General features: G+C 38.1%; 1 protein-coding gene across 4 annotated transcripts in view; it reads right to left on the bottom strand.

Moving 5' to 3' along the window:
• The window catches only part of dpy19l3 (dpy-19 like C-mannosyltransferase 3), a 33,487-nt gene extending 6,728 nt beyond the window's left edge, over window positions 1–26,759 (bottom strand). Inside the window, exons 1-17 of one of the 4 annotated variants that reach the window (XM_043244159.1) lie at window positions 26,466–26,759; window positions 25,231–25,361; window positions 24,194–24,321; window positions 21,093–21,183; window positions 19,128–19,249; window positions 18,868–19,013; window positions 18,184–18,307; window positions 16,767–16,901; window positions 16,560–16,691; window positions 15,309–15,410; window positions 15,028–15,101; window positions 14,566–14,724; window positions 13,892–14,014; window positions 13,346–13,457; window positions 12,058–12,114; window positions 11,629–11,711; window positions 721–853 (exon numbers count right to left, since the gene is read on the bottom strand). In XM_043244159.1, coding sequence (XP_043100094.1) covers window positions 721–853; window positions 11,629–11,711; window positions 12,058–12,114; window positions 13,346–13,457; window positions 13,892–14,014; window positions 14,566–14,724; window positions 15,028–15,101; window positions 15,309–15,410; window positions 16,560–16,691; window positions 16,767–16,901; window positions 18,184–18,307; window positions 18,868–19,013; window positions 19,128–19,249; window positions 21,093–21,183; window positions 24,194–24,321; window positions 25,231–25,339 — 1,830 coding nt within the window. In that variant the 5' untranslated portion in view covers window positions 25,340–25,361; window positions 26,466–26,759. The other 3 variants (XM_043244157.1, XM_043244160.1, XM_043244158.1) reach the window with 3 other exon arrangements.
• Between the last annotated feature and the right edge of the window lie 755 nt (window positions 26,760–27,514).

The raw sequence follows: 27,514 nt of genomic DNA, 5'->3' as shown, positions 1-27,514 counted from the left end.
GAAAAGCGGCACATATCAGAGCAATGCAGTGAAGTTTATTTCACTTCATGAAGACACCCACAGATGTGTTGACTCAATGAGAAACCTAATTAAATTAATTATGCCAAAAGTCACACTTCTGCTGATGAGGCCAAGTATATAACACTGCGTACGCCATTAAGAAATCCCTTAAAGAGGATTTATGAACCATTTACTCATGATCTTATTGATACGGCCAATTTATAATCTCATCATTAAGATTATCAACTGATTTGTTAAGGTACGCACTTTTAGACTCCAGTGCATTTACTCCTAACAGTGTCTAAGAGTTTTAAGTGTTAGTTTCTGACTGATTTATTGCAGCTTCATTTATTTCAATTTACATAATAGGGCATGAATGCAAAAGAGAAGATTTAATGCTTTGTTCTGAAAAGATTTCGTTTTATATAATGCAGACCTTGGTCTGAAAGACCGTATGTTCAGCTCTGAAACGAAACATTATTGTGTATATTTTATGCAAAGAGTAATCATTAAATAAAATATATGTATATTTTGTGACTGCTGCACAATCACAAACCAGTACACACTTCTCCAGGCTAGTGTTTGCAGCATTTCTTACTGACACCGAATAAACTAAAATATTTCCAAAAAGATGAGTCATTTATTTCCCAGGAGATCTGGAGGTCATATTAGAACTTGGACTGAATTGTGATGCAAGCAAATCAAGCCTGAGACTCGTACCTGTCTGGTCCTCTCTCTCAGTGCCTGGTCCTCGTAGTGTGGATGGTTTGTCAATACTTTCCCAGTACACAGCTTAATTCCCGCCAACAGCTGCATGCTGCCTGCAAACACTGCTCGTTTGGGCGTCTTCAATCTGTCAAGAAAAAAAAAAAAAAAAAAAAAAAAAACATGAGAGAGCTCTGTTACATACACTTCTCGAGTTTCACTCATATTTCAGGACAGGCCATTGCACGAGGGGGCTGGATATGTAGTGGTGGCATTTATGAGAAAAGCTAAACCTGCAGACATTTATTTCAGGTGAAGGTAGAAATGTGAAGTGGTTCAGCGAGGAGGGACGCAGTCATTTGTACACTCCCATCACCCACGTCTGAAACGTAGAAGGTTTGAAGTGTACTGCGGTCTTAAAAGGCACTCTGTCTGTCTGGATGAGATCTGCCTCCTGTCATTTTATATATGTGCATGGCATGGAGGAAAGTGCTGAAGCTGTATGTTATTGGAATAGCCTGACGGATGTTTCAGAGACCATCTGTTTATCAAAACGTAACCTTTCAAAATCAGCTTCAACGTTCTATTCCTGAGTATTAGTATCTACACCCCAGAGAAGCCTCTGGGAGGAGTAAACGTTTCATAACTGTTGATTTTGGGGCAAAAATATGAGTGTGATTGTGTGACATAACCCCGTTCTTAAAAAACATCAACAAAAGTTAAAGAGAAACACAAGTTAAAAGGAAATATAATCTTAAGTATTAAAATACATTTGCAAATAGATTAATCATTTGTGCTCCCAGCTGTCTTTCATTGAATAAATAATTCCACATCACTGAAATAAAAGAGACATTTAGAAACCAAATAAACATTGAGACTGTTGGGGATCTGTACTTTATTTCATAAAAAAAATAAAATAAAATAAAATAAAAAAACGTGTACTTTATGGTGTCTTGGTTCAGTGTAATTTCACAAAATATTTACTAATAGTTCCAAACTAAAACTAATAGTAATTAATAGTAAATCAACACATAGTTTATCGCAACATTAATACATTTACATTTTTAATTGAAGGGGATTTTTTTCCCCCACAGAAAAGCGACTTTGTTGGAACTGTTTTGGGTCGTCACTTGATGTCTGACCCAATGTAATCTGGGTCCTGAAGCAAAACAAGTTAAAACAACCACTGATTAAAAAAGCAGCCTCAGGCACTCAAAACTCCCACCCCATGTCTGTTCAATTTGTTTAGGCAATAAAACGAAATATTGTCACAGACGTCTTGCTTCAAGGTCGGTTTCAGCTCAAGACGGGTAAAGACAAAGTGTCTGTGCTTGTGAAGGTTACAGAGGATATGATGGTTTCATCTCTGTCCAGTTTGGAATGAGTTGGATTAAATATTGGAGGCATTGAAAAAAAAATCATTACAGAGGAGCAAGTGTGGTCAGTATGGGTCAACAATGAATATGGACCTTCACATGACAACCTTGCTCCAAGTTCAATAACTGCTACACGCACAGACAAAATTCAAAATTAACACCACAAAGCCCCATATCGGGTACAATGACGCACCCTACTCCATTTCTGGTCAGCTTGTAAAGACGTTAACAAAGGGGACAGACTCACAAACACACACTCGCATAGGGTGACTAACCTATTTTCAATCTAAAGTTTACCAAAGCAATGAAGCAGTAAAGAAAGAAAGAAAAATGGCTCCAATTTCACTGGGCTCAAAGAATTTGGCATGGCCTTCATCTCAAAGACAAACCTTACGTCTGATCACATATAGGCCTACCTATAAATGAATCTATGAAAAGGATTGCAAGAGACAGAGGTTCTTCCAATAGCAGGGTTCAAGAGAAATCTTTCTGATGCTAGAATGGAAAGAGGACTGAAAAATAAGGAAATATCAGACTACTGTACAAAATCTTTGAAGAGAGGGCAGCCCTCAGAGTACAGTACAAACTGTACTGCTAGATACTGTAGACAGACAGGCAGATAGATATCGACATAAAATCCAATTGAATTCATCTAGTTTTCATCAGCATTTTTATCTCGTCATCCAGTATAAATCTCTATAGGGATATTTTAAAGATCTTGTTTTGTTCTAGTGTACTGTTGTGATGTCTAAACCGTGAGAGGTTTTGTTTTTAACAACTGCACTACAGTAAAGACATAACATGGATACATACAAAAAACAACGTATTACAGAAAAACTGAAATAGCATGTCTCTCTGATTGGTTTCTATGTTTCTGATAGCTGCATGAACACATACATTAGCTTTTTCACATCATTAGCTTTAAATATGCAACTTTTTTTTTTTTTTTTTTTTTTTTTTTTTTTTTTCCCCACATTGTTTTAACTGCTCTAGGTGCTATTTCTCAGCCTCATGTTCTCAGGCTGTTCTCTAATAATGTAGCATCTAGTCAAATTAATGGCTTTATAATGATAAAAAACATAAAAAGCATAAGAAAAAAGACAGCACGAGGTGTCAGCAATTTCACTTCGAGAGGCTGCTCTGGTACTGGTACAGCAAGAGATGCATCCTGGTAAAACTATAAGGATGAATTTTTGGCGATAATCGATTATTTCAGTAATCGGTGCTAATTAACTGCCAATACAAATGAATCCTAATGTGCTTAATAAACTTCTATCGAGACTCCATAATGTTCCCAGAAGCCACTTCTATTACCAGACGATGGTTTTTCTACTCAAATTAACTTCTATCGTCAACATGTTCAACTACAGTAGCACAGATGTCATCAGAGACAAATCATCTCCTTCGCCATCCTCTTTCTAATAGACCGTTTTTCCCACTTCTGTGTTCGCACAGCGAAAAGGTTCCAATAAAAGTAAAGAAACTTCTGTTTTATCCTTCATCAATGACAGCAACAGCACAGCACAGCAGAATTATTATTGATTTCAAACGCACAATTCATTACCAGTAATGCTTCCAAACAGCCTTAACTTCTATATGATTTCCCATGAAAGGCGATAAAAAGACAAATGGTTTCCGGCCATTTGACATTCTTGACAGCTTGTATTTCATGGGTTTGAATGGCGAATTTACAAGTTTAATAAATAGAAATCAGATCTACAACATTCTTAGTTCAAGGATATTTTCCATTATTGTTTTGCATTGACAAAACGGAGGGATTTTCAGAGTTACTTCAAGCTCATCTGGTCTTAAATCTACAATACACTTGTGTAACGTCTATTAACCGAGGAACTTCTGAATAGACTGACCTTTTGACCTTGCCAACAGTGCATCATTTTCTGCTTTTGGGGGTCTCCATGTAATTACTCCATATTGACATGGGACTGCACTGGCCTCTACCAGATTTACATTTAATTTCAGATTTATATTCTCTTATGTAAATGTCAGCTTGTGTTAGCCTGCACCCTGCTGACATTATAAAAATTGATTAACATCATTAATATTCCAAAGAGAGGGACACAGACGGTGGCCTGAGCAACCACATCTTCATAGACGTATGCCTATGCAGTACATCTCCTTAGACAGAAATGCGTTTTGAATTTAGTGAGCAAAATGAATGACCTCACATTAGATTGATGTTGATCCACTTTTATAAATACAGATAAATCAGTACGTGTTGGGTCGCTGCCGTTTGTTAAGAGCTTAATAATTTCTAAGGCTGATATTGATAGCATGGCTGCATATGTCAGTCATGTGCCTTGCGATATCTCAATGTCATTGTCTTGAATCACTGCCTGTGTACCTACTGTACAAACTCTCAAGGCCACAATAATGATATGCTCAGACGTAACGGTCTAAATGATCACTTATTAAAAATGTCTGGTATCTGCTGTTGATTTGGGTCAGACTGATAAGTCATATGGATGATACGTGCAGTGACCATTTGTCAAATGGTCTGATAGTCTGATGGCATAAAAAAAAATCAATTAGGTGCAGAACGACATGAAAACAGTCAGTCAACACTTCAAGAGTGAACAGAGAGGCAGGCGATGGATAGAAAGGGTCAATGACAAATAACGGTGAGAGAACTAAAGACGGAATTTATATATGTATTTTTTTAATCTAGCCAAGTACTTATAAAATGTAGCCTCTATTAAAATGCATTTATGTAAGTTTATGTTAGAATAAACGGAAATATATTTTTGACACCCACATATCTCATCATGTATTTTTGAATGAATGAATAGATTTATGCAAACATGTCATTTACCCAATTCCAGAAAACAGGAATAAAAAATCTCATGTGAGAATTCTGATTCATTATCCCCCATTGGTAAATTAATAACCGGAAGACAGTAAGTAATAAGTGCAGTAAACAGTAAAGCTATTTGCGCTTCAAAACACTGTTTTTAATTATGACCACACATTATGTTTTTAATTATGGCCATGCGTTAAAATAATATGATAAGAAATACCAGTTTGCAATGTCCAGCAGCATAACAAGCTATTTTGTATAGCTAAAAATAATTGAAAGCAGATGACTCCGGAAGCCTCGCACATTCAGCTTACAAATGGCCACACTTGCTCTTACTTAAAAATTAGGTGGACAGCCTTACTCAAATGTCCTTCAGATGGCAGAGGAGCAGACAATGAGATGCAATGCTTCACAAATACAAACAGACTGGCCAGTGTGGAGATAAAGCCAAATCAGGATGGGATCTGTGGGAGCTCTCAAGTTGTGCGGACCTTAATCCTGTGTATCAAAGACAGAGAGAGAGAGAGAGAGAGAGGGAAAGAGAAGAAGACAGGCCTGAGGGAGCGTCTGACTGAGGTGGGGTTCACAGAGTGATGATAGACTGATTGATCGGATGAGAAACACAACTTAAAATGTCAATGATTGATCTGTGCTCAAAAGGAATGAACTGAAGTAAGAAGAAATTCCAGAAGTCACTTAAAGAAGTAATTTGGGTCTAGTAAACCTATTTGCAACTAAGCCACAGAAACGTTTTTAAAAGAACAGTAATTCAAGCGATTATGTGTCTGAGACTTCTCGTTAAATTCCACAACATGCCAAAGCAGCAATTTATGCGAATTAAAAAAAATGTCCAATTCTCAGTGGTAAAACAAGAAAAATTACAAGTGAGAAATGGTGTCAGCTAACCTTTCGTTTGTGTACGGTGTGTGTATATTGGTGTGTTTGTGAATTAGTGAAATTCTGTTGGAGTTCAAACAAGGCTAGCATCTGTGAGCTCGGCTATTAGCACTGCGTTAGTGAAATATCTCCACTGAGACATCTCCAACAACATCTCCATCGAGACGTCTACAGCAGCAGCAAAAGCCACTAATTTGATCAAATTAAACTGGAAAGAAGAGGAAAGTGGCGAGAGAGTGACAATTAGAGTGGAAGTGAGAGCGAAGACGTCGAAAACACGAAGGAAAGGAAAAAAAAATAAAAACAGAGAAAACAGCAGGAGGAAAATGCGTCTTTGTTCAGATGGGGAACACAAATTGCTTGAGCTTGGAGGGGCTGAGAAAGTTTTTCCTTCAGAGAAAACAAAAGACTAATTTATCTTCATTATTTCAAAACAAGGCAACATTCCGAAATAACTCCTTTATGGGGGCTATAACAAAAGAGTGCACAGTAGAAAACTACAAAACAAAAGAGGGAAAATTAATTACATGGCAGAGAGACGTTCACAATGATAAGGCTGACTGTGATGACAGAGTCTCAGAACTGCGACAAAGAACTCACTTCCATCTACGGGACAGATGCGGTTCTACTGAAAGGCCACTGATCAGTCATGAAGAGAAGACACAAACACATGACATCCTCCCCAAAAGCCTTCTCAGAGGATCTGCAGAGATTGTAGGCTCTAAACTGTTAGTTAGAGATTATAATGGTATTCACATGGGTGGTTTGTGCTATGGGGTTCCCAACGCCTTCCTCACGGGATACGTTTTGTCAAGTCACATTCTTGCACGATGCGTTGGACTGCTTTTAAATATGACAAAGCATCCAAAAAAACAGCAAGATATGGCATAAACAAAGAGCGAAATTTACTTGGGGCTTTATTCATATTGTTGGGTTATTGTACGTTTCATTATTGGGCATGCATATTGTACGCATTTGATATGATTCACAGCTGAAAAAGAAATTGAAGATACGGAACAACAACAAGACCACAATAGACGCCATTGAGAGGGGTGTATAAAGTTACCTGCAACTCTAGCGATAAATTCTGGAAAGAAATCGCTTTTAATGGAAACAAATTTGATTAGTTCATCTTTCGAGGTTCTTAGCATTTATTCATCCTGTCCAATGCGCTACAGTGACACTACACACACTAAACAGAAATTGAAAATATGTATAATTGTGAGAAATAAAAAAGCTACAATTTAAGACCATAAAAACATCACATGTAAACAAAAAAAAAAAAAAAAAAGGTGCGTCTATGAGGGGAAAGGGCGGAGTCTTTGATGGGAATATAGCTGTTTCCCGTTAAAAGCAGTAAACAAAGCAGCACAGCACCTGACTTTGAAACTTATATTATAATATAGGATTGACCCTTCTCTGTGAATATTTTTCCCCAAATTATTTTTTAATAGAATGTCTTATGTCTTTTTAATAGAAGTAACATAGCACTAATATAAATGGCACATTACAGTTAAAATGTACACACTTTTGTGTGTGCACTGTACAGGTCTAGTATAAAGAATATTTCTGTATAAATGTCTGGGCAAAAGAGAAAAGTTTTGCTAAGCAAGAAAAAAGTTGGAAGGAATATTCTGGATTACAGACACATGCGCATTTAATCTGGAATTTATGTTTTGTTTTGTTTTTATTTTTTACGATGTGAGAATAAAAAAAACAACACTGTTACTGTTTAAATGTAATTTGGCAAGCAGTTCTTGGGACTTTTGTATTTCCCCATTTAAGTAGATGCAAGCTGGTCTTGATGTATATCCAAAACAGCTGCCAGGTGAACCGGCTTTCCTTCAGAACTGATTCATGCATGCTGTCAAATGGAGCTTATTTTGAAAGGTTATGCATTCAGTGTGCATAATTAAACTAGTATTCAAATCAAAACTGAAGTATACTCTGGGCTTTAATAGTATGTACAGTACATATATGGTACAGCCCCCTTTTTTTGGCTAATAAAAAGGTACTTTTTTGTTTTGTTATTTTTTCCAGCTAGCAAAACTTTTTCTGTGTTCAATGGCAATTATTCAATTCAGACTATGAGTGAAATCATAATTACATCCCTGGGCAATAAAGCCTTCCCTCAAGCAATCTGTCACTCACATAAGATCACTGCAATTAGCATACAACGATGATCCAATCAATTCCAAGAGGACAAATTAAGTCACGCCCTACACTTTTATTTTTTTTATTCAAAAAACCATTTTACTCAGATATACAATATCACAACTGAAATGAAAATGTGAGCAGAATTCTCGTTTCATGTAAACTGTATGGAGAAAAAAATCCATCCAAGATGGCAGACAAAAGAATTCAGCTTCAAATAATAACAAAATGTTCAATTCATTCAAATGGACTCTAATTAAATGAATGCTGTGTATATTTATATCATTTTGTTCAAGCCAGGGTAGAGCACAACAGTCGGGTTCTAGATAAGGCAATTATATCCCATTCATTTTCTCCATAGCGAAATAGATTTTTCTCAACTCTTATGAGTCTGTTAAGTGATGGTATATTACTGTATATGCTGCTTCACTTTTTATACAGCACTCATAATCTTTAAGACTATGCCATGAGCTAATATAGCAGATTTTAAAATGCATACTTAAGGCCATTGAGGCGAATGAGAACACTAACGAATCGCTTACTTCAGCTTTTACAGACCTCCTTGGAGTCAAGTGTTCTGCGTGCTTCATGTAAAGGAGCATCATAATAACACGGACTCTCTGGCCGTGTGCATGATTCCAAATCAAATGGCTCATGAGGATGGGTAGTAAACAGCAAGGCAGCTCACTAGGTTTTGATGCAGCACCTGTCACTACACAGCTGTCTAATAAAACCTGCAAAATCACAAAAGTGGAAAAATTTACCTTCAAGCACCCACTATAAAAATCATACACAGCGCTTGGTGTGTTGCTTTTAGCTCAAGTTAAATCAAAAGATTTCTTGACATGGATACTTTCACAGTTGTAGTTGTTCACCCTCCCTCTTCACGTTGTGCCACAGTATGTGGTTTATTATGCAGTAAGTTCCAATCATGGTTAGAGGAGGCTGATACTGCCACTCTCCACAATACGCTTTTCATACTCACCCTCCCTTCTAGGCTGGTAATCTACATATAAAACAGTGCAGGCTTTGGCAAGCCAAGCACAGACAGAAGTGTGAAGTGATCCCCGCTTAACTCTTTCATCTGATGGTTAATTAGCGTGTGGAAGCGGCTTAATGCCGAAGCGTCAGCCAAGGGAACTCACCCACTAATCCCTGACACAAATCGCATTTACTTTAGGGAGAGATCACCTGTGTCACTGCAGCCAAAACATCTCACTCTTTCTCACACAATCACACATATAAACTTGACTATGAGCAAGCCTTTTTTTTTCCAGCGTGCAGTGAGAATGGTGTCATTGATGAAACCCACTGTTGCCAACCGCTGGAGTGTCTCCAACACCTAATGTCTAATTCATGACGTCCATCTTAAACCGGCCCAGTTCCAAACACAAGTACCTTCTGCCTTACGGCGGCAAATCTCATCCAATGAATAGAGTATTCACTACAGCTTTTTATTTATATCCTTCACAGTAATGGAGTGAAAAAAGAGCAAGAGGAAAGACATTTTATATTAGTCTGATCAAGAATTTGGCAATTTTATGGATGTTAAGTGACGGTTTTAGTTTTCAGCTCTCATGAAATGAAGTATATTGTGATTTCCATGGTGGCTAATGCTAGATTTTGTTTCCCAGCATGCACGACATCATGAATAAATTATGCAAAACAATGCCTCAGTGTTTTTGCTTTTACCATGTACCACATTATGTGCATGATGTTGTGTGTTAAGGTGTTAAAGAAATCGTTTCTTTTAGTGTCATGTTTTTGTGTGAGAAGCATAAAAGGAATAGTTCAAAATGAGTTCAAAATGAGCGCTTAGTCACCCTCGGGCCAACCGAGATGTAGATGAGCTTGATGTAGAACAGTGCATCATCTGTACTGAATGAGAGTTCAAACCGCTGATAAAAACATCACAATAATCCACGAGAAATCCACATAACTCCAGGTCATCAATGACTCTGAAGGGAAAAGCTGTGTGGTTGTACATAGCAAATATATTAATGAAGGTTAATTCATTTAAGACAAAATACGAGTCTATAAATCAATAATAACATTTACTCTAAAGAAAAAGTGCATTCCACAATTTCCTCTCACATCAAAAACCTTTCTATACGTGTCTAGAGCTGTTTTCGCCTTTAAACAGTTCTTTTCTGTGTGTCCTGAACGTTAACAAAGAGAACCCAATCAAACAAATGGGAGACAAACATTTTCTTTGCCATTTATCAATCAGGAAAATGGTTCAATATTACATGTGAGTGTCTAAAGTTGGTGAATCTCTATAGAAGTGAATTTGAAGGTGATATTAGAGTTCATCTGTTCAGAGGTGTTTTCAACCAATGAGTATAAGTGCGTGCCCTGTTTTATTTAGAGAACAGGGATCCATCAATGTTTGATCATGTTTGTGGAAGCGTATCACGGCACAAACAATGGAGATCTCTGAGGACCATAGAAAAAGAGTTGCTGTTGCTCATCAAGCTGGAAAAGGTGGAAAAGTGTTTGGACCTCAACTATCCGCAGTTAGACACACTGTGTACAAATAGAGGAAATTCAGGACCAATGTTACACTCCCCAGGAGTTCGCACGGAGAAAGCCACTGCTCCCCAAAAAGAACATTGCTGCCCATCTGCAGTTTAGTAAAGACCATTTGGACAAGCCAGAGGACTGTTGAAGAAATGTTCTGTGGACAGATGACACCAGAATAGAACTTTTTGGTTTTAAACGAGAAGCGTTATGATAGGAAGGAAGAAAACACCACATTCCAGCATAAGAATCTTATCACTTATGAAATGTGTGGTGGTAGCATCATGTTTTGGGCCAGTTTCGGAAAATGTTAAAACATCTATGAACTGAGTCTCAAAAAAAAAGCGGTTCATGCAGCAAGACAACAACCTCAAGCACACAAGTTGTTTTATGTATGTTTTGGGTTATATTTATGAAGAAATGTAGTGCATTCTAAAGGCTTCACAAAGTTTTGAGTAGCACTGTATTCATTTCTCTCCAGTTTCAAACAAGACAACTTTTTCGCTGGAGAAAGCAAAATTGAGCTTTTGCTTCACAAGATGTTAATTGATGGACGGAAGTCATGTCGATTACTTGTGGATTATTGTGATACTTTAATCAGCTATTTAAATGTTTATTTTAACGGCACCCATTCACTGTAGGGGATCCATTGGTCAGTGATGCAATGCTAAATTTTCCTAAATCTGTTCTGATAAAGAAACAAACTCATCTAAATCTTGGACCGCCTGAGGGTGAGTACATTTTTAGCCATTTTTCATTTTTGGGTGAACTATTCTGTTAAAAACAGTGTATGCCAGACTGGTTCGTTATTATGTGTTTGTTTTACAGAACTTATTATAAAATGCTGCTAGCGGGAGCATCTTCTCAATTATAATAATTATTCTGTGAGCAGCCTCAAAAAAAAAAGAGACTCAACCCAACTCCATCACAGTCCATACAGCGTATAGCTAAATTAAAAAACAGATTGTGTGATGGACTTCAACACTTATAAAATAAATGTAAAAAAAATTATATATTAATTTTACGCTTTTATTGATGCCAGTGAGTACCCTTCATAGTGCCATTAGTGGCTTGCGTGCCTAAGGTTGCAGACCTCTGGTCCGATCGCTGTCCGTGAGTGTTTGCTTGTAACACGTAAGAGGAAGATTACAGCTGTTTTACCTGATCCACTCCATTAGCTCCACAGTGTCTGGGTCATAAAACTCTCTCAGCTCAGAAATCTCCTCCATCAGTCTGGGCCAGAACTGCCAACAGAAAGACAGCGATTGAGATGGAGGGAAAGCGCGAGACTGCTGTAATAGGAATGACTCACAATAATCAATGATCAACAAAGCAGACCAACAAACATCCAAATATGCAAACATACACAATTCATATCTGATTGCTCACTGCTGTGTTAACAGAGAGAAAAAAAAAATTGCATTGTGGTATCAGATCTCTCCTAAATAACACACACACACACACAGTGTGATACAAATTCCATTTGCATGCACCAGGATTCCTGCGTGACTGTTTATTGCGTACAGCCACCCAGGCAGCTTAGCAATGTATGCAAATAGATACATGACAGCATAGTTGAAAATGCCTTACCTTGTAATACAGAAACGCCAGTATTACAATAGGAACAGAGTACCTGATCAGTCTCATCTGTGGAAACAGATTAATAACATAAATGGATAAATAACCATATGAATGGGAAGAAACAGGATGTAATTGTTTAGGATCGAGGGCTGTAACTACATTGCCACCTAGTGGGGACATGAAATGTTCGGCACATTTATGAAGCAAGAAAACCACGCCTTACTGAAATTCAATATTAGTTCACGACATTGAGCGTCACAGCTTAAAAATGACACTTATGGAGTGATATGTGATAAGCATCTGTTGTGGGAAATCAAATACATATTTAATTCTATCAGAGATCCGTCTTTTTTGCTATTGCTTGATTGAGTACTTGGGAGAATAGGGTAAACTGGCTAAACTTTGTTATATCCTTAATCTACCAATCCGATTTATGTTACATGTTCATACAGAAATGCACAGGAAAAATAATCAGCATTTCATTTTTTCATTACACAAAAAAAACATCGCATAAATCTTCGCTTATATTGGTGAAACATGCTTTGGGGTAAGATCCTGTGAGAACGTTTTGAGCTTTGCAGCCAATGCAAGTAATGTTACTACAACTGAAAATGAAACTTACAAAAACGTTAAACTTTGTGAAAATGTATAAAACCTTTTTTTTTTTTTTTTTTTTTTTTTATGAAAATGTGAATAATATGCAGGGAGATAAGACTTGGAATTGGACTGTGCATTAGTAAGCGACTTTCATATGAAATGTAAATTATTCATGTCTTCCTCTCACATTACACAACATACCCCTAACATGAGACAAGCTTCACTGGAAAACATCGTTTTTCACTAGACATTCATATTTCTACTTCATATCACTTCCGTCCTATTTCTCCTTTTCAACAGCTCAGACCTTTCTCCCCTACAGCGTGTGCATGTGCATTTATTGTTTGTTTTTCATCAGAAATACTTTTATTCAGCAACGATACATTAAAGTGAACAAAAGTGACAGCACAGATATTTCTAGTACAAAACACTTATTAAATAAATGCTTCAGAACTTTTGACTCGAAGTGTTTTTGATAATAAAGCGAATTTTTACTTGAGCATATTAGATTTAATTATGAAGTATAAAGTGACTCTTATAATGGCTGCCATGAGAGAAATAGAAAAGAATAGAAAAGTTATTTTACTACATTGCTGTTTTGCTGACATTTTTAAAGCCGATATGTCTCATTTGCAATGTGTGTGTCTACCAAATACCTGGATGTAAATGTGTGTTTGTGTAACAGCTCTAGGTGGCTCACCATGGTTTTGGTGTTGAGGTGAAGGACCCTCAGATACAACGACCACACCTCCTTACCACAGACCCCGAAAGCAGCAAAAGCACACATATGGCCAGTCCACAAATATTTCATCCTGCCAGCAGCAAAGATAGAAATCTATTGGTGCTTACACTTTTATCATAAAGCTCAGACATACTGCAAACATGAAAGACTCAAACAGCATTCATTTTCAACTCTATTACTATTCTGACACCAAACTAAACTTTATGAAGCGATAGCGCAATGTTCTACCATAATTCATTCATCATTAAAATCTCGACTGAACCGTCAACTTGGGATACGGACTAATAAGATGAAGAAGATCACAAATCAGAAGCAGTGTGGAGGACAGGAAATGAAAGTGGAAGCAGAAAAGAGGTTGGAATTGAGATGCACCATAGCAGCAGCAGCAGGGAATGAAATTACAAACGGCAGAGTGAGGGAAATACAGAAGGAAAATATTTACATGGAGGGAAAGAGATACGTGGTATGAAAGCAACAAAACTTTCCAATTTACAACTTGTTTACCTCATAGTGGAAAAGGCGAGCAGCCCGAAGAAGACGGTGTGCAAGAGATTGTATGCAACGTCTGAACGCATCCTAAAGGTCCTGTCCTCTTTCTCCCTGCTTGCTTGGCCTGACCCATTCGTGCTGGGGTGAAGAATTAGGAAAGAACAAGAACGCCACCGGGCATTTAGACAAAATACCAGCTGTATTATTCAGAGTTCAAGCGTGTGGTTTTTTTCTTTAAGCACTGAAGGGTTACCAGCTGATTAGTCCCTGTGTGTGTGTGTGTGTGTGTGTGTGTGTTTTGGGGTTGGGGGCAAAGCCTCTGGCTGTTTATGGGCTCCTGTGATTCTGATAAGAAAAGAGAACAAAAAAAGAGGGCCACAGCAGCCCTTAAAGCAACAGAAAAGCTGCTTTAAACTGCACATAATAACACACATTTAAAAGCCCTAATGGAAAAAAAAATACATCTAGTGTCCAATTATTGTGTAGCACATATAATAAAGACTAATAACTCTAATTATAAATTAGCATTATGACCTGTGGTGGACAAGGTGGTTATGAAGCTGTAATCGCAGCTCTGTTGGTCATTTTTCAGTCTATTTTTGTGCTCCAATTAGAAAAATTTACATTATGAGAATATTTCAATTCCCAGATATGCGGCTCGTTAATGCGGAGCCGTGCATTACTTTTACCTGAGATTAGAGAGCGCCACCAGCAGCAGCAAGATGAAGAGCACGCTGAGGGTGCACAGATACGGATAGAGCAGCACTGTGCCAGCCAACCGCTCAAATGTATCCAATGGCAACAAGCCAAAAGCCTCTTCGCACAGATAGAGACTGGCATCAAAGTCTCTGAAAGAAAGAGGCAGGGAGGGAGTGCGGGCGGGTGGCAGGATATATATTATACAGATTATTGGGAGCAGCAATTCATCTGATCAACTGAAATGGCTTCATAAATATCTAGTGGATGAGCAGATTATATTGTGTGCCAGATGTTATTTCTCCACCAGAGCTGGACGCATTTAATCACAGCAGATTAATGGCTCGCTCTAGTCTCGGAGTAGATCTCACTTCTGAATAAGACACCACGATATGGCATTTGACTGATGATAAAAGGCTTAGATGTAGCGCCACGAGAGATGACCAAAGACTTACCTCGTTGCCCCGAAGCCAAACTTGGCCTTTATGAACTTAAAGATGTGCTCGTCGGATTTCAGCTGGAGTATTTTCTGTCAATTAAAATGGAGAGAGTGAAGGATGAAATCATTCATGTAAGTGTCTCGTGAGATCAGGGATGTGGGTTTTTATGAGAGTGAGATATGAAGAAAGACAATGAGAGTGAAAGCAAAGCTAGTGTCTCAGGAGGAGAGGGTAGAGAAGCTCTATTTTATCATTAATGACAGGGCGGACGATGTAGAACACGATTCATAGCTCACCTTGGCTGAATAATTGATGGAGAAAGTTAATGTGAGGACTAGGAGTGTGTGAAGAGCCAGTTTTCCTACTCGCATGACAAAGCCGCCCGTCTTTAGTCCCGTCTGAAAGCCACATGCACATTCTTTTAAAAAAAAGAAACTACAACAATATTCTTAACACCGGTTTTCAATCAAAATAGAACCGGGTGTTAGGGAACACAGATAAGGCTCGGGCACAAAAACAAAAGTGATGAAGCGCCTCGTGTAAACATTTCATAGTCTACAATGGATGGGATGCATTTTCAGGAAAGGTCCCGGCAGTGCTTTTGGTTCATAGTGATGAGTGTGTCTGCTGTATTTAGACATCGCCATCACATGTAACTGACCTCATACATCATTTATTTAGTTACACTTATTCATTATACAGAAGATATCAAACATGAGCATTATTAGGAGAAATTACATCACGATCAATCCGGTCATTCTGTAACTTTTTTAAAAACTAAAATAAATGTAACACTTTTTGTTTTACATATTACATGTACTTACTTACTATTATAATAACAATTCATTACGCATAATTGGTACCTGAACCTGAACGGTGTGACCTTTATAAATAAATAAATAAACAAATCTGAAACCGGTCTTTTGCATGGACGACAAATCTAATTTAATGAAAAACACAAGAATAATAATTAAATATATTTTACTAAGCAAAAACTAAGCATGCTTTACAAAAACATGTTATGAGTTACTGCACAAAAATGTTAAAATTGATCAAACTAAACTGCCTAATAGGGGTTTAGATTCTTTTTTGATATGTTTACTTGATAAATACTGTTCGTGTTAATGTAGAATACAATACTAGAGCTCACATCAGGGCAAGCACATATACAGCTCATCACTGAGGTCATCTGGAAAGCATTGGGTTTACTTTAATCAGGTTTGTATACAAACATTTGATCACCATCTTTAAGAAGCACATTAACATTCAGTACAGTCTAAATCATAAACCTTACGAACAGATCTTCTTAATGTTATTCTTAAGGTCTGACAAAACACTTTGTGGACTAGATTGTTTCAGATCAGCACATGCACAAAATTATACAAAACTATACTATACACAACTATACACAAAACTATACCCCGAGATGCACGTATTGAATAGAAAAACACATGTGGTATCTTGGATATATATTCTTAGAATAACAAAAACAGGTTTTATGCTTATACTTTCCCAGTTTTTATTCGTGTACTGAGATGTGCACTGACCTGGAAGTGTTTGATGAAGAGGGCAGACACAATGAAGCTGAGCACCAGAGAGCCCAGAATCATAGAATTGCAGAACTGCAGTAACCACACCAATAACAGGCTCAATACCTGCATCAGGTACAGAGAAACCACCTACGGGGAAAAAGAAATTAATATCCAACTTCACATGAACTTCAAAAGTTTCTAAAATGCGTCTTTGAGTGTTACCTGTTCCGCTGTAAGGAAGTCCAGGCAATCCATGGTAAAGATTATAAGGGCCTGCACCAGCAGGACAAACTGATTGAATTGCCATGTCAAACAGAAGCAGAAGGTAGAGACGAATACCAGCCACAGCACTACCCTCTGTGGTACAAAGAACATGAATGGAACATTGTTCAGTTCTAATCACAAACATACAATAATCCTATCTCTTTCTTCAGAGCTCATACAATGGGATTTTTTTTCCAGTGATATACCATATGTCAGGAAAGCAATTAAGAGTCTGTGCTGAAAGAACATACTGAGAGAGAACAAATATGTGCTCGGCAGAGTAAATATTTCACACATACACTTGCAATTGCTAACCTCCATTTCATATTTCATAAAACTATTTCACAACAGCAGCAAGCAGTCAGACATTTATCACAACTTACTGTCTCAGTTCTTCTAGTTGTATTTTATTTTTCCATTTTGTATTAGTTTGCCTTGACATATTTGACTGGATTACATTTATTAAAAGTTTTTTTTTTCATGATTCTTTCTCCAATCTCGTTCTAATACGGTAATAATACAATGTAATCCATTTTTAGATTCTTTTCCCTAAAATTGTAAACACTGTGGCATTATCACAATGGCATCCTAAGCCCTTCCTCAGAGTCCATGCTTTTAAGATGCAATGCTGATTGGACTGTTGGATAGACGTCTGCAGTGGAGCATGCCTTAGACAAACAGGACACCGTGTAGTTTTTGTGAACATGGGAAAATGGTGACCACGGTGAGACTGCAAGAACATTTGCAGGCCAACATTTGCAACACTCTTTCAACCAATAATTCGAATTTGGGACAGGATTATTTAATATTTAATTAAACATATGTAATTTCTGATACAAATGAAAACGGATTGTACCTATCGGCTGATTATTAAAAAAAAAAAAAACTCTTAAAACTGTTTTAAAGGCAGTGAGAAAAGTACAGAATTTAGAACCTTTATAGAACATGTCAGACTGTAGTCTATCCCTCACAGCCTGGTTTTCATCTGCATTAAATAGTATTGTAGTATTGTGTCTAACCTAAAGTCTATGGGCATGCTTGATCCAAGAACTTGAATGAACAGGGGGGAAAGGCAAATTTCTTTAAAAAAACATATGCATAGTACAGCAAGTTACATTAAACAATATTTTATAACCAAAAAACTGTTCAGTCGAGACATTAAAAGAATTTTAGTACTGAGCGTAACATATGCAGTGTTGAAGTATTTCCACCCGCCGGGATGACAGCATTACATGTTAGTGATAATTCATTTAGTGAAGATGTAAAAGAAATTTTACACTGTCAGAGAGAGCTGGTTTGCAGAAAAGAATCTTTTCCTCACTAATCTGAAATCGTAACGGAACAGATATTTAAATCGTTCAGGACAGAGGCTTACCTGGTGAATAGGTTTTAGCTGTGGCCGTAAGTAGCAGGTTATGGCAGCCACCTGAAGAGCAAAGAAAGGTATCGACCAGTTCTCCCTCAGAGAGATGGTAAACTCCACGCGTGTGGTGTCCACTCTGCACACAAATCAAGCACCCAATCAAACTCAGAAAAGACAAGCCTAAACTATCAAAAAGACAAAACATCAGAAAAAGTGAAAAGAACTGTAAAAGTGAGATTTTTCAACGCTACGGTATTTTCTACGACGCAGGAACAACCATAAAGAAGCCATTCACAAGTTGATTTCCTACAAAGTGTAAACTTTGTGGTGCAATCAAAACCTTGTGCTGCTTGATTGAGTTTTCCAATCAGCTCAACAAACAGTCTGGTGTGGGAATCTATTGTTTCTTAAATATTAATACTGCTCCGGGGGGAACGTCCTATCAGGTGGCTCGTGCTTGTGGTGTTGAATAAAAAAAAAGCCTTAAATGACAAATTTCATTTCAGCGCTGTCCTTGAGAGTTTCGGTTCACATTTTAGAGAGACGTATCAGGTTTGACACTTACCTGAATTGAGATGCACAGTGCATCATAATAAGCATTTATTTACACCAGATGCACTGCCAAGGTGAGTTTTGTGTGTATGAGAGACTGCGTGAGTGTATGTGTGTACAACAGGCGCACACACACACACACACCTGTTGAGAATGTACCAGACTCCACTGAGGGCTCCGGCCAGCCAGGAGTCACTGAGTAGCCAACTAGTGATAAAGAGGGCGATGACATACACTGTCTGCAAAGCAAACACTGTGTAGATGTAGAAATAAATTGGTTCCAAGTAGGTCTGCAAAACAAACAGGCACACACATACATACAGGATAGGGAAAAATAAGATGATTCTGCAAAAGCCAGAGAAAATCTATGCATCTCATGAAAGAAAACAGAAGTGATTGAATACCTGGATGGGAAGTATTCTGTACAAAACGCCAAGGAACACTTCTTGGTAGATATTCATACGCTGAAGGATGTTTATTGTTCTCTTTGATTCAGTAGTGTTGTCATGAATAAGCTCATAAAAACCTGTGAACACAAGGACAGACACAAACCTGGTAATCTTACAAAAGTTCTAAATTTGCACAAATAGACTTTGGGACAGATTTACTAAACAGGGTAAACTATTGCGAGAACGCAATTCCAAAACAGGTATGGTGGGCGTGAACATTTCTGCCGGTGATTTACTGACAATGCGTATTTTAAAGAACACGGAGTGTGGTCCTGGCAGTATTATTTGAATGCCAAAAGACGGTTTGCACTAGTGCAAGCTGTTGGTAAATCTGTCCCTTTGATTCCTATCACTTAGTATGGTTAATTTCATGAATTATGTTATTGTTTAACACTGCAGCCTATACAGCATTTGCTAAAAAATGGCCTTTAAGGGGTTGCTAAGTATAGTGGGCAGACATTTGTTAGTATTTGTATTTTTTCACCTGCATTTAAATACTGATATCTACACAGAAAATAAATAAGGTTAAATAAAAATGTTCAAGGGTTCGGGGTCAGTAAGACCTTTTAAAAAGTGTTATGCTCAGAAAGCATTTATTTCACCAAAACTCCAGTGAAATCAGAAATACTGTGAAATATTATTTACATTTAAAAAGACCATATTGTACTTAAAAGTATTTATTTTCTTCTGTCACATGATCCTATCCTTATTGCGTGTCTGTGTAAACAAGTTTGTAAATCACAAAAAAACACAGCAGCATTGACAGTCCTGTGCTTTAGACATAAACTGTTTCTTTTCTTTCTGCTATTACTATGCTGTCGTACAAAGGAAAAGCCCAATACCAACAGTAATATACCGCACAGAACATTTTATTTGGATGACTTCTGACTGCTTTTAGCAGTCACAATCAGTTTCTTTTGAAACATAGTTGAGACTAATAGATCATAGTCTAAGAGACTAGTATTATGAATTATGGCTTAAATAATAATTAGAGCCCATATGCAGTCACTAGCACTTTTATTTAAAGGGTTCCATTATTATAAATGCAGGCCACTAAATGGTATAATGGAAGTGGATTCCAAAATTAAACAACCTCAACCTACTTTATACTATCGCAGCTAGTACTACTGTTGTGACTTTTACAGTAATCAATTTCTAAGATTGCTTAATAGAAAAGCAATGCTCTGAACATGCTTTTACTCTACTATAAGTACAAAGGCCCAATTGTGGTGTCTAGAGAACAGCTTTTGGCACCGCTGCGGTTCTTACCATTTCAGTCTCAATGGGTAATGACCTAATTGTGATGTTTTTCAGTGTAGAAGCACAAAGAAAATCCATTCCAAATGGGGCTTTTAGGCCAATTAGATTGAGCAAAGACCACTTAGAGCAAAGTTGTACATTTCCTCTATTTCCAGTCACACTGATATGGTTATGTAATGAAGCATTCCTTTGATAGTTCTCAGATTACATAAGCGATAACAGAAAGCAGACAAGAAACTTGGCATTTTGGACTGAGCTAAATAAACTAAAAGCAAAGAACACAAATGGAATCGAGCATGTACATATTTGGAAATGACTTTGACGTAAAGATAGTGATGAAATAATACGGTTCTCAATCCTTGTCATGAAGAACTCCCAAAACTGCATGTTTTTGAAGTGTTTCTTATCTGACACACGTGATGTCTTGGAGTCTTTACTAATGAGCTGGTAAGTTGAATCAGGTGTTCGATTAGGAAAACATCTGTGCAGTGTTTGGGGTTTTCCACGACCGGGATTGGAAAGCGCTGTCCTATAGGAGCAATATTTCTACATAAAAAGAAAACCCAAGGACTTTAACATCAGTGTTCCATCAGAAAGATGACATGATGCAAGAGTGATCGTATAACCAGTAAACCTGTCTTGTGAATTAGATCTCAGTACCTTGCTGTATAGAAGGTGCCTTCAATATCTGTTTGTAGTAGGAGTAATAAAGGCCGCATTCTGTCCGGAAGGAGATTTCACGCTCAACTTCCTACAAATGCAAGAAGAGAGGATGAGATTCAGTAGAAAATAACTATGACAACAAGCACAACAGGAGTAAATGGTGTTAAAATGAAATACATTTCCCATCTGAGAAAATCAGTGCAGCTATCTGACCAGAATAAACTGAGATTTCAATCACAAAAAAGGCCTTGAGAGAAAAAAAAAAACAGGTGGTGTAAATATGGTGGAGTTTTGTAGTCGAAGTGGTTTTCAGACAAAAAAAGATCCATATGCTTCACAAATATTAGTGTTGTACGAAATGACTTTTTCTTCATTAAACAGCACTAACGCAATTTTTTTCTGCTCAAATACAAAGACGCGATTTGAAAATAGAAATGCATAAAACTGAAAGCAACAATAGCGATGGAAGATAACAAAATGAGAACTGGCTGAAAAGAAAATGACATAAATGACCAAGACTGATCTCCCGATACAAAGAGCGCACATTTACCTTCACATTCGCCTCGTTTAACAATGTTTCTTAGCAACACTCTTGCAACAAAAATGTAGACAGATTCTGCTTCGGCTTACCTTTAACTGTGAAAACCACAGCAGGTTTTCGTGTATAGAATAAACACACCATGCATGAAACAGCCCAATAACCCCTGCCAACAGTAATCCTGCTGCTATGACAGCAGTCGGCCAACGGTTTTGTCCTGGAATGTGATTCCATGAAAGCTTTGCACTCTCTTCTGTGCCCCTCTGCCCACTCTTGTAATCCCTCGGATTGTCTTTTCCCCCAAAGTTTAGCAAAGGTGGTCTATCCCGGGTGGCCCCTGAGTCATCATCCAAATTGCTATTTCTCCTGCGACGAACCTTCATTCTCACGGATTATTATCCTCCGACTTCCCTGTCTTTCCTGAAGGTTCCTCTGACTTTCCCTGTTAGAGACCGCAAGCTCTTTTGTTTATCGGTCTTTCCAGAGTTTCTTGCCCAAAAACCAGCATAGCACGCGTATTAAAACAATAAAACAAAACCTCATGAGATCATTGTAAGCTCCAGTCGGCACCAAACCACAATCTGCCGGAGGAACATTTTACATGTGATCAGAGAGAGGGGCTGAGACAGGAAGGAAGGCATGTGGGCCGCACAACTGGTGACCTCTCGGTAGTCGGGGAAAAAACATTAAAAAGATGGGGGGGGGAACGCTTGGAACATCATGTAGAAAATTATTTAAGAGCATTTGTAAAAACAGTTGAACTAACAATAGAGCGACATCCAGTTTGAAATTAAGACCGTGTTGAGCTATAACCGACATGGACATGACTTCACACACAATGAATTTAAAAGCGTCCCGAATGCAGCTGTCTCCCGCTTTAGCGTAGTGTCTCAGAGGAGGAACATACTGGACTTCAAATGCCTTTGTTCGAAAATAATGGCAAAATCGTCATTTACGAAGCTTAGTGTGCTGGAAAACCAGCTCCTGCTTAGAACATTTACACAGCCTCTGTAAAATTTACTGCTGTTTCCCCATTGAAAGAGTGGAAATGATTAGAAAAACAATGCGGAATCCATCCGCTCTTCTAATGGAGCTTTCTGCTGCAGCATTTGATTAACTGTTAACCAGTGGACATTCCCACAGCTCTCCTTCAGAAACAGAACAGGTGATTCATCTGCCTGCAAATAAAGCACGATCAAATGCTCACTCGGTCATGGAAGTGTTTTTAAACCGGAGAATGAAAGAAACACATGGAGACTGAAACTTAGTCACACGGCCATCATTCCAGTCACGTTCAGAAAAGCAAGAGTACAGATAAAAGTAAGACGAATCATAGGCGAGCAGTGAAATATCAGCCAGCATGCATGAGCTTCTGACTTCATTTTAAACTTGACATGACCTTTTTGTGCTATCCATTCCTCATGCTGAGCTATTATGAACCAGGCATAATTTAAACATTTTTTGAGTTGGTCTCTAATACGTCTCTTGGTTACTTTTACAGCAACGTCCCCTGGCTTATCTGCAACCCATTTTGTCTAAGACCCTCTACTAACAATCTGAGCCTGGTGCATTCATTTAGAGAAAAGGTCCTCCAGAAAATTGGGTTTGCAACCATTAGTTTACTTTCCATTTTAAGTCGCATCTTTAACTTAGATGAAAAATGCAACACACTGCAATCATGGGGCTGGTCCTGTAATTATTCAACATGTTTTTTAGACAAATACGCCTGAAAGCATGGAAAATAAAAAAAATTTAGAGTCTAAAAATACTCTGCCAACACATTCAGAAAAAAAAAACACTTTTATCTGGCGTTATGAAATGTGGTGCATATTCAATCAAGAGTATTTATGAGAAACAAAAGAATCTCAGAACATAGCTCGCATGAAAACAGCACAGGTTGGGATCTTGTTAGATTCACTAAATGAAAACTAGGCCTCGCTTCCAAGAAAAGACGTAAGTCACACAGGCACACACGCACACACACGCACACACACACACACACACACGCACACACACACAGACACTGTCAAACTGCATTGCACAATAAATAAATACAGAAACTAAGCTAACCCTATTGCAAAAACGGCAGCAGTAAATCCTGCACTGATTGGGAGATGTGGTTAAACTACTTCTGATCTGTATTATTTTAACGAGCGAACTGGGATACAGGGACATGCTGATTTATCCAACTGAACATGACATAACTTTTTTGGCACTGTGGATTCATCTGTTTCAGGTCTGGAAGTCATAACACGATCTGCAGCCCAAACTCTGGCTAACTGTTTATGTGACTGTTACGCCACAGAAGGAAAGAAAAATATTCTGTCAGCACATATGGAAAGCAATTCCTTTTCAAGAGGAAATGCATGAAAAATGAGACAGATGAGAACACCATCACTGACGAAACGCAAGCACACATTATGAATCTAGATCTCTTGAGCTGTTGTTTATATTAGGAGCACAGCCTAAGAACACTAAAAATCCTTCAAAGCCTGAAAAGAAAATAAATCACGATAGAAGTCGATGGATATTCACTGTCGTAAAAAGCTCTGGACTTTACCTTTATATTGGAGAACCAAAGGTCATTTTCATGAAGCGTAGCCACGTAGATGCAGCACAACAAACCCAAACTAATTCCCACTATTGAGCCAGTCATTAGACACAAGATTGTCCACCATGAGAAAACACCTGGAGAGAATCACAACAATATTAGCCACACTATAATATTATACAATAAACATGGTAAACAAGAGGAGAGGCATGCACAAAAATCTATAATTATTATCATATTTATTATATATATATATATATATATATATATATATATATATATATATATACATATATATATATGAGTGTGTGTGTGTGTGTGTGTGTGTGTGATATATTAATTATATTCATATCAATAATAAGTGATCACCCACCATTTGGGAAAAAAATTATTTCTTATGTTTCCCCAGGTTTATGTGTTTTTTCCCTTCATATTGGGATATATTTTTATTATTTTTAAGATATATATTTTATACACAATTTTGACACTTGGAATACAATCATACACAATTTCCCAAATTTCATAAACAAAAGAAAAAGAATAGTCTACTGCATTCTTTCTAAAAGGACACATCAAACAATTCTAACAAAAAAACTCCAACAAAGCCAAAAAAAGAGGAAGAAAACACAACAGCATTGAACAAAAATGTTCCTCCTGTTTTAGCAACTGGTAATAATAAGTATCTTTTATAATCTTAATAAATTCAAAGTTTAATAACTACAAAATCGGAGCTGCATTGGGCACATTAATTTTCCCTTCTTCATCCATTACATTCAAATCGTTGATATCATTTACAAATGACTATTTTATAGACAATAGTCAGCAGGCATTTTGAAGGTGTAAATTTGACACTGATCCCCCTTCTGCCTGCTTTAATCAGTTTCTCTCTATTCTCTTCCTTTTTTCCTTTTTTAGGTAAGGAAGTTTATCCAACCCATGACAACTTCCCACTTCTGGGAAACCCGGAAATGTGAAAAGAATCCAGTGACAGTGCTCTGTGTTTCCACATTACTTCTTACGTGAGTCCCACAACAAACAGCACTGACCTGCTGCAAACCTCTCTCTGGGTTCAGCCGTACAATCAGACTTCAGGTTCTGAACGCTGGGCCCCGGGTCCTTCCCTTTACTGCCCTTCCTCTGCCTGAGGGCAGTCATACTGGAAAACAGGCCTCCAGTCCTGGTAAAATATATGTTAGAATAATGACAAAACTATACACATAGGCTCTAGGCCTATGCATGCGTGGCCCTGTCTGTAAAATACAGGCAAAATCTCATTTAATTTCCAACCATCAATTTCTCAATTTTAATCTTTGACATGGCCTACTTAAAAAATATCAAGGTTACATTGTTATAGTATGTACTTTACCTTACCAAGGATGAGTTTAGAGTTTATATATATATATATATATATATATATATATATATATATATATATATATATATATATATATATATATATACATATATTAAATAGTGACTTTTTTGAGATAGCATAGATAGAAAATATACAGCGAATGTTGCTATGGTTACCACAGTCGTTTTGTTCACTAGTGTCGTGTTTATGTATGACAAACCTGCGGTTATTGTTATTGAAAATACCGATATGTACGAATAACACACTTTTTAAACACCCCAACAAAGCCAGGCCCATAATTCGCTCCCTGGCTGTGGGTCAATTATTACAGCTATGATGAGAGAATAACGTTACCGTAATACACATGAAATCGCGATACACCTGTTTCTTCCTGCATGTTTACAGTGTGATGGGCGTATGTAACCCATGCAGCAAGCAATTAACAAAGATCATTAAAACCCGCCTCTTCTGCGATGCTGACAAACGAGCTGATATTCGATCTATCCCCGTTGTACCGGAACACTGGCGCTAACGGTGTCAAAATGTCTCCATTCACGTCGCTTCGTGACACTTTCGCGAACTACGGGCAAGTTCAAGAGCCGGAGAGGCGTCCGAGACCGACAAAAGAGCGCACTCGCGGCTATCGTGGCCAGGACCGCGAAACAAAACAATAAAGCAAGCGCGCCGCGCTCGTTTCATTCGTTCGTTCATTCATTCATTGGCAGGCCTGTGTTTTGCAGCGGCGTTTCCTGCGCACAGCTCAGCAACAATGTCAGGAGATCTCAGATCGCATCAGCCGCCGATCTCGGTCCCCGGCCGGGGGGACAGCCTGCCGCCTGCCGCCTCGCCTCGCTCGTCCCCCCCGTCCCTTTCTCTCGCTATAAAACAATGCACGTTAATACGCGTTAATACATTCGCGTCTCTCACCCTCTTCAGTGAAGATCGTAGTTCCTTATCGGATGTCCGGTAGCTCCTCCTTCCTCGCGGACACTTGCGGTCAGCCTGCGAGCGGAGCGGCGCATGAAAACAAACGTCTTCTTCGTGCAATTAACAAGAATATATATCGAAACGTGGCTTTTAAGTACGCTAGCGGTGGGTTAAGTCGGAGCTGTGCTGTCTGTTGTTCCTCTGCGGACTGACAGCAGGCTGCGCACCGCGGCGTGAAGGAGCACATGCACTACATCCAGCGCCTCTCCCCTCCTGAGAGACTCACACCTCTGAGTCCCAGTACCTGTTGAACACCTGCCCCGGGACGCATGGTCACGACTCCCATAACGGCTAATAGCTCATCTGGTCTGGGTCATTTATATGGTAAATGCGCCACGGCCCGGAATTATTTGCTCAAGGAGATGAAAACAATTCCAACTGATTTTTTTTTTTTATGTTGCTTATAGGCTATTTTCTGTCGCAGTTAAGTCACGTAGACGCTTTTAGGCATTTTATAATGGATTTTAATTTATATCCGCTTAAGTCGGTCCGATTAGAAAGTGTCAGAGGAGCAAAATAGGTAGGCCTGCACAACTGACTTGAGTTGCATGGCCAAAATTGTTATTTTAATAAACGTTTCTACAGATTAAGCCAATTGAAATCATCGAATTAAGCATCGGGTTTGTCGGTAGGCTCTTTGACCGTACAGGGACTGACAAGTTAAGAAAAGCAAACTCATTTTCTCTAAATATTCTATAATGTATAAATGGTAGGTCTATAGCACGTGCACACTAAAACGTTAACCTAAACAAAGCCGTATCTAATCATGTTTTTTGGTCTGTTTCTGTTCTGTCTGTTCTGATTATCACGATCACATTGAACCTACGTGATTTTCCTCAGAGTCAATCTTGATTTTATACGTGCAAGTGTTGGGGAGAGAGTTATGCAGTTTAATTATAAAATAAATGTAACCATAACACGTTACGGTTATAAAGAGGTTTTTTTTTTTTTACGATTAACTGTTTTTCCAAGGTATTGTAGATATCGGT

Source organism: Puntigrus tetrazona, chromosome 7, assembly GCF_018831695.1.
Source record: "Puntigrus tetrazona isolate hp1 chromosome 7, ASM1883169v1, whole genome shotgun sequence".
Classification (NCBI taxonomy): Eukaryota; Metazoa; Chordata; class Actinopteri; order Cypriniformes; family Cyprinidae; genus Puntigrus; species Puntigrus tetrazona.
This window is presented reverse-complemented; position numbering and strand designations above follow the sequence as displayed.